The sequence below is a fragment of the Jaculus jaculus genome, chromosome 1, assembly GCF_020740685.1.
Source record: "Jaculus jaculus isolate mJacJac1 chromosome 1, mJacJac1.mat.Y.cur, whole genome shotgun sequence".
Taxonomy (NCBI): domain Eukaryota; kingdom Metazoa; phylum Chordata; class Mammalia; order Rodentia; family Dipodidae; genus Jaculus; species Jaculus jaculus.
Genome location: NC_059102.1, coordinates 85966506 through 85979733, shown reverse-complemented (window position 1 = coordinate 85979733; position 13228 = coordinate 85966506). Strand labels below are relative to the sequence as shown.

Genomic DNA, 13228 nt, shown 5'->3' with positions numbered 1-13228 from the left:
TGGGCAAAACCTCAGATTATCTGTGAATCTGAAATGCAGCCCTTAATGACCCAGGCACTGTGAATATATGCTTCCTTGATTTATATGCTAACAATTACAAAATAACCATAAACATGGTAATAAAGATTTAAGCACAGCTCTTCAGACTTACGCAGTTTAAAGTCAAATACTATGCAGGACTGGGACAGGGGAAGAGGAAGGTCTGCCTGCTGACTTGTACAAGTCCTGGATTGTGCTACCCAAACCCAGATAATGGCATTTATATGGCACCCCTCTGAGGTGACAGAGCTCTTCTAGCCTCTAACAGCAAGCAGCAGGGAGGTATTTTAAGACACTATGGTATGGTTAAGTCATCAGCTCTCAGAACTTGTGACACTGGACAGAAAACATCTCCTACCTCAGCATGGGGTGTTATAAAGGCTCCAATAGAAAACTTACAGCATTCCCAGGAAAGCAGGCAACTGTACCCCTGGAACATAAAATAATTTGTGCAATTTCAAAAATATACAACCGCTTATGGATATCACAAGCCTTTGCTTCTTTGGAATTTCAGAACACAAGATAGCACTGGATACTGCAACTCTATAGTGAGAGGACCTCACAGAGGAACTTGTCCCTAGAAACCATGTCTTGGGCTTATGCACCTGAGATACTTTCAGACCACTGGAGAGGGAAGACAATAAACAGTTTTTGAGCCCCTAAGAACTGACAGGAACTGTGTCAAGTGTTTCCACTATCATGCTTCCAAACACAAAAGCATCTTCAGTCTTTATAGAAAATGGGCTATTCTTCTCCTTACTAGGTGTTTGGGACAATTCATCCTCAACTGAAAAATTATAACAAGAGTTCCCTGTATATCTCTTGCTATATAGAGTACCCAGGAGCCAACATCAACAGCAGCAAATGTTCCCATGACTCTAGTACATATGCTTAACATAGGAGCTCTAGTTGGGGATCATTGTATTAATTCACTACACACAGCGCATATTGATTACCTCAAAGTTTCTGTAAGTCATAGGACCTCTGCTCCAGGTTACACAAGGCTGAAAATAAGCTACTGAAGGAGAGGAATAGGAGAAAGCCGGCTACTTTTAGGCAGTTTCAGTTTGAGCCAAGAGCCCAAAGAGAACCAGAAGATGCTACTCTGCCTTGGCAGGAACAGAACTAATGTCTGATCCAGTTTCATTAGCAATGGATGCAGCACTCCCTGCCACCTCCACAATCTAACACACTACCTAGGTGGGCTGGCCTTTGGGTCAGTCCCTTTGACTCTGCAAACCAAACAGGTCTTCCCTTTACATACCTGAACCTGACAGAAGAATCCATCCTTTTTTTTTTTTAAGCATTTTTTTGTTTGTTTGTTTTTGTTGAGAGCAACAGACACAGAGAGAAAGACAGATAGAGGGAGAGAGAGAATGGGCACGCCAGGGCTTCCAGCCTCTGCAAACGAACTCCAGACACGTGCGCCCCCTTGTGCATCTGGCTAACGTGGGACCTGGGGAACCGAGCCTCAAACCGGGGTCCTTAGGCTTCACAGGCAAGTGCTTAACCGCTAAGCCATCTCTCCAGCCCAAGAATCCATTCTTAATCAACTAATAAAGGCTTTTCCATGCTTATCTCTGCCCTCTGTCTGTCCTGTGATCACTGGACACATGTAAGTCTGGCCCTCCCCTCTTCGCCTGGCTGGGTAGGGGAGAACACTGTTTCTTGATCTGAGAAGCTTCTGCTTGCCTTTTATCTGCCTTATATACTGAGGTAACTTCCTACTTTAATTACATGTATGATTTTTCTCTAATCTCTGACCCTACCACATGTGTATTTCCTTTATACTCTAGATCTACCATGTGTGTATTTTCTCTAAACTTTGAGCCTGCAACTGTGTAATTTCTCTAAAGTTGGGGTAAACATAGGTGCAACTCTCTTGCACCATTTCTAATCTTAATTTCCTGGTCTCTGCTTTGGTTCATTCTCTCTCTTTCTCTACTTACTCTCTTCCATGGGGAGGTTCTGGGCAGATTCTGTGCCTTCCACACAAGTGCATGGTTTCTTCTAAATCTCTCTATAAAAGCTCCTAGATCCTTTCATCTTCTATGTGTTTTGTGACTCTGCTCCAGTCTTTTCATAGACTACAATTTCTCCTAAAGGAACCACATAGTCTTATGCTCCAGCATTTTCTTAGATCCCAACATCCCTTAAATGGACCTGACAATTTTTAATTTCTCCCCAGATAAACTCAGTATTTCATAACTTATCCTTCTTGAATCTGTTTTTATCAATTCTTTGAGGATAAGAACCCATAATTGGGGTTCAAAATTTTTGGGAGATCTCCCTCCTGAAGCCCAAAATCCTGCATCACTATTAGCCAGGGTGAACATATTATCTTATGGAAGCTACAGTGGAGAAGGGGCCCTACCAGGCTCATCTGAGTTGCTGATACTTCTCTATGGCTGTATGACAGAAAGCTTCCTACTGGTTGTTAGCTAGTGGCCACCCTTAGATTTTAAAGCCCATCTCTACTTCCCAGACACATGACCCTCTCCTAAGGCAACATTGCAGTAGTTCTTGATAGACAAGCAGGAGAGCCTCATTCACACATTTATATGAGAGTCTCACATAATGTGTCTATTACCACATGATGGCATCCCATCAATTTTTCATGAAGTCAGTTGGGGTCAGTACTTGATTCCCTGACCTGTGCCACAGTTAGGAGTTAAAAATAACTGACAGATTCTACTAACATTCAAAGGTAAGAAATCATACAAGGGTGTGAATCACTGGGTGTCACCTTAAAATATATTTGCTGTATATGCATATGACCATGAAAACAAATGAACTTTGGAAATAGCTGTGTCTCACTATTGATACTTGTTTTTCTGTCAAATGCTGCTGAGAAGTTATTTTGCCATTTCAGTTTTGTTAAGAAGAAATGGGAAGAATTATTATCTAGGTCTCTAAATACAAATAGTGTGAGCCTTTGCCCAACAATCCTATATGTGAGAGTAGGCTCACCTACACTTTTCCCAGAGCAATTACTTATGAAAGTGTCAACTACACACAGTGCTAAGAAGAAATTACAAAGAAAGAGCAAGAGTACTAGTTTTGGCCTGTTCATATCATGACTAACTTAAAGGTTTGCTACTCCTACTAGACACGTCCCATGTGTTTAAATGACTGAGCATACATATGTCTACGAGTTCATGTCACATGGGAAAGATAATATTAATTCAATAAATAGTTACAGAGACATTACTAACATATTAGACATATATTTCCTAACCATGTGGAGATGTCATTGTAGATGGGAAATAGGGGTAATGGGCAATCTCCAAAAAAAAGATAAAATACAGGATCAATTTCAAATTATAATTGTAATAATAATCAACAAAGGGAAAATGGGACAAGCTTCTACTTTAAATAGAGTAACCAGGAAAAGACCATGCAAGGAGGAGGCATCTGATAGGCAGTGTACCAAAAGAAGCAGCAGCAGGAGTACTCCTGTGCAACTGACCTGAAGCAGGAACAAATATGGTCAGTGGTCAAGGCACTTGCCTGCAAAGCCAAAGGACCCAGGTTCAATTCCCCAGGACCCATGTAAGCCAGATGCATAAAGTGGCACATGTGTCTGGAGCTCATTTGCAGTGGCTGGAGACCCTGGCATGCCCATTCTCTCTATCTTCCATTTTCTCTTTCTCTCTCTCTCCCTCCCTTCCTCCTTTCCTCCCTCTCTATCTCTCTCCCTCTCTCTCTCTCTAGTAAATAATAAATAAATAAATAAATAAATAAATAAATAAATAAATAAAATATTTTCTTAAAAGTTCAGGCCCATGAAATGGAAATTAGTTCAATTCAAAGGACAATGAACTTGGACAAACAGTGAGAGTACAAGCCTTACTAATGATTTATAGTCTGTAGTATATTAGTACTTCAGGAATGTTAATGTGAGATTAACTTCACACATGAAATTTTAATCTGAGCTTGTAAATCAGTGATAGATCACAAGCCTAGCATGCATTAAGCCCTGTCCTTGACCTCAGTGAGAAAATAATATTTTATAAATGTCTAATTTCAGAAATTTTCAGCATTATTTAAGAGACACAAGACATAAATATTATTGATTTGCTAATTCTTATGATTCAAAATCTGGATTAAGGTGTCTGAATTATATTAGCAACCCCTAAAATCTCAGTTTTGGAAGGTGATTGGATCACAAGGTGCTCAGATCTCATAAATTGATTCCATTTATGGAGTTATAGCTTAATACAGTCTTGAGAGGTGAGAACTTTGGAAAATGGGGCCTAAGTGAGGAAGGAGGTCACTGGAAGCAATCCCTTGAAAGGTGGGTTTTGCTCTGTTTCTTTCTCTCCCTGTGTGCTGAGCAGTCTGGCTCCATCCTATGCTTCCTTCCATGATGTTCTCCCAAGCCACAGGGCTACAAGCAATGGAGCCTGCCAACCAAGGAAACTCTGAAATAGTGAGCAAAATCAACTTTCTTCCTTGTTCCCTGAGAAAACATTATGCTTCTCAGGTGTTTATCATAGCAACAGAAAGCTGACTAGACAAGTCAGAAACTAATACCTTTCAACATTTCTTCCACAGATATAGTAAAGAGGAAAAAACATGCTCTGTTCTTTTCAGTAAATATGGTATGTGAATTATACCTATTGCCATACTTAAATTTTCTTCTGCAATACATGAAATATCCAATTCCTTTGAAGTTTAACATTTTCCTCCAATTGTCTTGATCATTTCTCAGTGGTCAGGATTTAGAAAAGTCAAAATTCTGACTATGAGGGTCAGTACACATCTCTTTCTCTCTCAGTGCAGGATGGATGCTAGTTATTACCTCACACAGTAACAGCTGACATCTACATCATGAGGGCAAAGAATGTGCTGGGCACAGGTCTAACCACCCTGAAGGACAATGGTGACACAGCACAGGTCCTGCATCTAGGAAATGAAGCAAATGTGGTGTGTTGTGAAATGAAGTATTTGTACAATTGAATGCCTAACAACATAGATATTAATTTTTAGTTTCAGTACTTCTGAATATCATATAATCACCACATTTATTCATGGTTTAAAGAAAATGATTAAAAATGGCAGCCTATGGAAAAGAAGTATAATTTTAATGTAAAATTATCCCAGGGACTAATGAATTTTTAAAATCTAATGCAGCTTCACTTTTATTTTATAGGAAATATTATTGTTATTGCTAAAGTTCTGGATAGATATCTAATATCCCCAGTTCAATACCTCAGCCTTCAGTCATGCTGGATAAATAATGTGTTCATGCAAGGAAAAGCTCCTCCACTGATAGCCAACTGCTTTGAGTATCATTTTCATGGACAAACTACTCTTTCTTTCCCATAATCCTGGAAATTTGTATTGGGTTATGGCATTTGGATTGGAGCAATTTCTCAAGGAAAGCTCTAAAGTATGCCACAGTTGGGCAGGAGCCACATTACAACCCTGTCCATCCACTGGGGGTAAACCTCCATTCTACTGTCATAAGATAAACTCTCAGAACAGTAACATAATTAAATGAAAGCTATCTTTATCCTAAACTAACTGTTCTTTATTGAAAATAGTAACCCACTAATAAACACAAACCAAGGAACTAAATATCAAAGTATAGCAAACAGACTAAAAATTACCTAATGTCACGCTAGTCACTGTAGAAAAACAACTGGACACATAGGGTACTGAGCAACTGAAATGTGGCTAATCCAAACTGAGAAGTGCTGTAAGTAGAAATTTCAAAGATAGTACATAAAAAATTCTTAAGAATTTTCAACATTAGTATTTTCCATATTATTCTACATTAACAAAATTATGACAGTGGAGTTTATTTCACCCTTCTTATTTACTTTCTTACTGTAACTCCTAGATATTCCAAAATTATATGTATGGATTTCATTATATTTCTACTTGACAACACTGACTCAAGTGTTTTTTCTTCCTCACTAAGCTAGACCAACCGGCCTGTTCTAGAGCTTCTAGATCTGCTGACTTAACCTGCCTTTACCACTTCCCCTCAGGCTCCATGTGGGTGCTAGAGGTCAAGACTCCAGGGGAACATGCTTTTAGAGTAAGCACCTTTGGCACTGAGTCACTTTATCAGGACTAACCATTAGTTATGTATATATATATATAATGTATTTTGATGATAATCACCTACCATTACCTCCTCTTATTCCCCTCCCCATCTCAAGCTTAAAATTAAAACAACATTATCGAAGCATCTTGAATATCAGTACTGGCTATGCTGCTTCTGTTAGAGCAATTTCACCATGCCAGCTGAAAGACTTTACATCTGTCTCACCTTCTCAAAAGCCCTGCCTTATAGAGGACAACTTCAGGACTGTGACCCTATTTACCTTCTCCTGCCCATGAGACAGCTGGAGTTCCAGGAGGGATCAATAGTGAAGAGTCCTTTGGGCCACTCTGGTCAGACTATGAATATTGTATGTTGTTAGGGTGAGAGTTTCCAAAGGCATTAACCAGGTCCTATTTTTATTTTTACCCCCACAGGTGTTTGTTTGCATCAAAGTACATGTGGGGCTGGAGAGATGGTTAAGGCATATGCCTGCTAAGCTTAAGGACCCTGGTTGAATCTCCAGGTCCTATATAAGCCAGATATACTCGGTGGTACATGCATATGGAGTTCGTTTGCAGTGGCTAGAGGCCCTGGCATACCCATACCCATTCATTCTCTCTCTGTCTTTCTGACTGTCTCTCTCTCTCTCTGTCAAATAAATAAAAACTAGAATCTTTAGCCGGGCATGGTGGCACACACCTTTAATCCCAGCACTTGGGAGGCAGAGGTAGGTAGATCACCATGAGTTCAAGGCCACCCTGAGACTACATAGTGAGTTCCAGGTCAGCCTGGACTAGAGTAAGACCCTACCTTAACCCCCCCCCACCAAAAAAAACTAAAATCTTTAAAAATTTAAACAAAATAAATGTGATAAATGCTGGTAGTTGCTGATCTGACAGTCTGGTAAGAGGGAGAATTCTCTCCTTTGTGGAGAAGCCATATTATATTAGCCAACTGTGCTTCATAACTCACATATTCAAATATCAGAGTCTTTGGTACCTGGACAAGATATAAGAATTATGGGAGGCTATGGTAATAAGATAGGCATCATTGTGTCTGCACAAAGGGGAGACATAAAACTAAATGCATTATATAACTTCAACAAGTGTGACTTGTGCCACTACTAAAACACAGCTGCCATTAAGAAAGGGACGATGTTTGGGCCAAGGCCAGCTTCTATGTGACCTTTATGCTGGTATGGTAGTGGAGAATGGGCAGCTTGACTAGGCAGGGAGGTCCTTGGGCCAGGTTTAATTTAAAAATTCAATGACAAAAGCATGAAAAACCATCTGATGTTCTGTATACAGTATTAATATGATCAGGTTTGCCTGTCATAAATACCACTCTGGAGAATGCCAAGAATTAATAAGGAACCTTCACAAAGCATATCTGTAAATTCCGTATTTGCAAAATAATCAAAACCCCTTTGCCATAGGAATGTAGTTTAAAAATACAAAAGTTGTGAGACCCCCACAACCACAAAATATGAAAGCTAGCCAGCATTCTGTAATATTGGTCTAACACAAGATATTCTCAAGTTGCCCTCAAAGTATTACTTTCCCCTCTGTCAGTGTACTGACCTGTCACATAAATATGTTCCTGGAGTCAGTCACTGTCCCAATGCAAGCCAGAGTTTGCATATTCAGAACCAATATCCAGCTATCCAGATTGTCAACCCAGTTCTGGTCCCTGTGATGCTGTGGTTATACAGTCAACTGCATGACTCTGGGAATTCTTTCTGCTCTACTATGTTCATGCACTGAGTGCCTGTGGGTACTGGCCAAACTCTTGTGTCCTCTTCCCCAGGACACTGGCTGGTTCTGCATAATTAGCATGTTACCAGCCACCTTCCAAGAAATCTATGTTGTGTGTGTTTCCATGGCACAAAATTCACAGAGAAACAATTATATTTGTCATAAACCATTAATTCTATGGAATGATTGTATGAATTTTTTTGGTTCCAAACTCTTTGGGATGGCATTTATTTGCAAATACATGTGACCTGCCTATAAATAACTGCTCTACTGAAAGTGATCTGGATTTTCCTGGGAATGGTCTTAGTTATTCTTCTGGGTGGCTTTTGTCCATTCAATTCTCAAAGAATCACAAGACCAATATAATCATAATTAATCAGCACATTTGGAATTTTGTTAAAATACGTCACTTACAAAAATTTCATATCTTCTCTAATTACCTTTTCTGGTGATCTTTAGCAAAATAAAAATTAGTGACAAGCCCACAATCTGTTTCCACTCTAAATTTCCATGGGACACACAGAATGTGAAGGCCTTTTAACTCAACGGGAAATGGAAGTCATTCTTCTCAGAAGCAGTATCATGTATAGCCATAGCAGCCAGGCAGACCTGTGTTCCCACCCTGGCTTTATCCCTTCTTAGGGAAATAATGGGGACAATTTCTTAAATTCCATTGCCTTTGTGTTTTTCTGGGTAAACTAAGGCTATTCTACAATATAAACTTTCTCGATATGACATTTCATATGACCACAAACTGCATTTCATATGACCACAAACTGGCTGACTTCAAACAATAAAACATAGTCTCTTACAGGTAAGGATGCCAGAAATCTGAAATTAGCAGTTGTCAGGCTCTGTGGCATAATCCTCCCCAGCCTCTTCCAGCCTGCTGTGGCTCCTAGAGTCCTTTCGTTTGTGATAGCACAACTTCAACTTCTGCTCATTGCTCACTTGGTCCTATTCCTGTGTTTCTGTATCCTCTCCTCTTCTTACAAAGAGGCAAGATATTGTATTCAGGCTCACTCTTAAATCTAGGGTGAGTTCATCTCAAGATTCTTTTGTTTTTTTAAATTTATTTGAGAGTGACAGAGAGAGAGAGAGAAAAGAGGCAGATAGATAGAGAATGGACACACCAGGGCCTCCAGCCACTGCAAACAAACTCCAGATGCGTGCACCCCTTGTGCATCTGGCTTAAGTGGGTCCTAGGGAATTGAGTCTTGAACCAGGATCCTTAGGCTTCACAGGCAAGCACTTAATCACTAATCCATCTCTCTAGCCCCATCTCAAGATGCCTGAAGAAGCCCTATTTCCAAATAAGGTAACATTATGAGGTTCTGGGGGTACATACTATTCAACTCATTACACCTACCTGTATTAGAAAATATAATTTCATTATGCTCATGGAACTGATGGGTCCCTACTGAGAATTTATGTGATATTGTATTTTTAGTCTGTTAATACTATGAGCTAATTGCATTTTATTTTTATAATAAGAAAATGCAATTGTACATAACTAGTACTGTACTGAAAATTCACCAGTGCTTAGCAAATACTTGTCTCTCTTCCCATTTCTGACACTCAACCCAAAACAGTTAACATAATTCATGTGTGAATGCCAGGAAATTATAGGGTGCTTCTAGATTCCATACAAAGATAAACATTTCTTGACCATATAAAAGTATTACTTGCAGCAAATCAGGGTGACTACTTTTCTTTACAAGACTTTGCCTATTACATGTATTTAAATACTAAGGAGTAAGTGTGCATCTATGAGCTCTTTTCATCTTTGTGGAAAACAAAAGGTTAGGAATAAGGTGGGTAAAAATCAGAATTTTTTTTTTTTTTTTTTGCTATGCATTACCTACTTTACTAATAAGGTGGAAAAGTTATCTGGTGTCCTGTCAGTTAAGCTCTTTTATTACTATACTTGCCATGTTCTCTTCTGCTACATAATCTCATCTCTAATGTGATTTAAGAAGGAAATAAGAGAGAACATTATTTCTACAAACTTTATTCATCCTTAAAGTATCAGATATGCTTTTATAAGAAAAAATCTGCATGTAGGAGGAGGCAGGAGAGAGCCAACCACTGTTAGTACTACACTTGCCAGCCTCCTACCAGCCTCCTCCCCTTTTCTTATTTCTTTCCACTTATTCTCAGCATCCAAATCCAAATGGGCTGCAGTTGTATCTTTCCAAGGATCACCAGAGACTTGAAATTCTAAGTAAAAACTTCCAAAAAAACTGGAATCAAGCATGGGTATTTTAAAAATATTCATACATGTCACCTAAGCACATTTAACTGTATTTCAAGGTTTGATTTGGGATAAGGAACTGATGCACAGGAAGTGTAGATGATGTATGCTGTTCTGCTCTGCCCTGCTATAGCCAGGGCACGCAGAAATGAATCCAGGTCTACCTGGCTGTCTATTCATGGAATACTCCATTATCTCTGTGAAATTCCTGCCTCGGTTCAATCTAATAATACTGGCAGGAACAAGCATTGACTGGTGCTATCCATGAAGCAGAATAAGAAAGGGACAATTCACTAATGCCATATGATCACAAACCATTCTTTAAAAAAGGGCTGGAGAGATGTCTTAGTGATTAAGGCCCTTGCCTGCAAAGCCAAAGGTTCAACTCCCTGGTACACACCTAAAGCCAGATACACAGGGTGGTGCATGCATCTGGAGTTTGTTTGCGGTGGCTGGAGGCCCTGGCTTTTTCACATTCTTTCTCGCTCTGGCCCTCTCTCTTTCTATGTATGTGTGTTTGTCTGCTTCTTTCTCTCTCAGGAATAAAGAATAAATATTAAAAAAAAAAAACCAGTTAAGGGCTGAAGAGCTGGCTTAGCAGTTAAGGCACTTCCTCGCAAAGCCACAGGTTCAATTCCCTGGTACCCACATAAAGCTAGATGCACAGGATGGCGTATGCATCTGTAGTTTGTTTGCAGTGGCTGGAAGCCCTGGTGCACCCATTTTCTCTTTTTACTTTTTATACCTATTTTAGGAATCATCTTATTTTCAAACTGATCTTAGCATCTCTTGAAAATAAACGTTCAATTGATAAGAGCTTGTAGCTACCCTGATACCCTGATGTGACCCATGTCAGCCATACTCACTGTCAAATATACCATGGTTGAATAAAATACCACAAGTCTGGGCTGGAGGGATGGCTTAGCAGTTAAGGTATTTGCCTGCAAAGCCAAAGGACCCAGGTTCAATTCTCCAGGGCCCATGTTAGCCAGATGTACAAGGGGGTACATTTGTCTGGAGTTCATTTGCAGTGGCTGGAGGCCCTGGTATGACCCATCTTCTCTCTCTCACCCTCTTTCTCTGTCAAATAAATAAATAAATAACAATAAAATATTTTAAAAAATAAGTCCTGTGTTACTTCAATGTGACATTTAAAATGCCCCTTCCCCAAGTCAAACGACTACTCATGATACCACTGAACCTCTAGGAAAGTGGCCTATGGAAGGAGAAGCGTACTGAAATGACATTGGCAGTGATGTTAACAGTTACCTAGGAGATACCTCAAATGTATAAGACAACCCCTTACCTGGATTGGGTTGAAGGTATTCAATTGTTTTAGTCATTATTTCCATCACAGCCCTGCTGGTAACATCCACTTTCTGAAATGAAAAAAAAAAAAAAAGTTCTAAATAACAAAATCATTTACTTCAGAGCCTTCATGCTGTCCTGAGTGTATACATGATGACAAGTGGGACAATGGAGCAGTGACAAGTCCTCTGAAGAAGGTACTAAAGGGAAACTGAGCTTAGGAGAAGGCTAGGGGGTAGGAGCATTTGCTGCACAAGCATAACGAACAGAGTTTGATCCCCAACACCCACATATAGAAAAAAGCAGCAGGGCTGGAGAGATGGCTTAGCGGTTAAGCGCTTGCCTGTGAAGCCTAAGGACCCTGGTTCGAGGCTCGGTTCCCCAGGTCCCACGTTAGCCAGATGCACAAGGGGGTGCACGCATCTGGAGTTCGTTTGCAGAGGCTGGAAGCCCTGGCGCGCCCATTCTCTCTCTCTCCCTCTATCTGTCTTTCTCTCTGTGTCTGTCGCTCTCAAATAAATAAATAAAAAATTAAAAAAAAAAGAAAAAAGCAGCAGACGGCTGTGCATGCCTGTAACCAGCCCCAGCCATGCTACAGAAGACCTATGAGGAAGCATCACCCAGCTAATTGCTCAGTCTGAACAAAAAACGGCAGCACTAGGTTTGACGAGGGACTCCATCTCCAGGAAATAAAGCAGAAGAGCAACAGAGCAGAAAATATGGCTTTTTTTCTGGCCTCCACATCTGTACACATGGGAAACACACACCTACACATGCATGTGCATATGCGACATACATGCATATACCACATATAATGCATGCAATGAAAACCTAGAAGGGAAATGACTTTGAATCCATCAATGTCCCTCAAGGCTTGGAAAGCCTATTCATCCAAGGAGGAGCTGATAAGTTTCTTTTAAAAAGTTTCAACATATATTTTATTATATTCTGGAAAAATCAAGTCATAGTTAGTTAATCATATTTTGTCCTACAGGCTTTAACTCTCTGCCTATAATGGACCAGGCTTGGTGCAGGTTTTACTTCCCTGAAGAATATTACATTATCAACTCCACTTACATAATAGAGGAAAAGTGTTTATATAACTTCTGAAAACATCCTAAGGAAATGAATATTTTTAGCACATGGATCTGGTCATTCCTGAACATGGTTGATTGTACACATCAAATTGTAACATCAAAACATTGATATTACTTTGTCTCAAAAATATAAAGAGGGACTTGGGAGATGGCTCAGTAGATGCTTGCCATGTAAGCATGAGGACTTGAGTTTGGATTCCCAGTGCACAAAAGCTAAGTATAATGACACACCCCTGTAAACCCAACACTGAGGGTGTAGAAACAGGAAGATCCCTGGGTTTGTTGGCTAGCTAGTTAAGCCAAATTGGTCTCTCGAAACAATAATGTGAAGAGTGACTGGAAAAAAAATCCTAACATTGGCCTCTCACCTTCACGTGTGCATGCACTACCCCCCACACATATGCATGCATGCACATACACATCTGCAAAAATAACAGCAGTAACAATAATAATGAATGGTGAATAGTCAGCATTTTCATCCAGTGGTCATCATGCCCTCATGGTGAGATCCCTACATACTTTATCCAATGAAAATGTTTTCTGTGTAGCGTACGTGGTCCACTACTTTACACTACAGCTAAATAACTAGTAGGAATAAGTGAATCCTCATACCCAAGGTACATATGGACAACACACAATGTGGCTATGAGTTTAAGGAACTAAATTTTTAATATTGAAGTTTCGATATTGTGGTGGTTTGATTCAGGTGTCCTCATAA

General features: G+C 39.8%; 1 protein-coding gene across 2 annotated transcripts in view; it reads right to left on the bottom strand.

The window, feature by feature from the left end:
* Sh3gl2 (SH3 domain containing GRB2 like 2, endophilin A1) overlaps window positions 1-13228 on the bottom strand; it is a 210004-nt gene that overhangs the window by 27058 nt on the left and 169718 nt on the right. For both annotated transcript variants that reach the window (XM_045142173.1, XM_045142174.1), the window contains exon 3: window positions 11412-11484. In XM_045142173.1, coding sequence (XP_044998108.1) covers window positions 11412-11484 — 73 coding nt within the window. The remainder of the gene's footprint in view (window positions 1-11411; window positions 11485-13228) is intronic.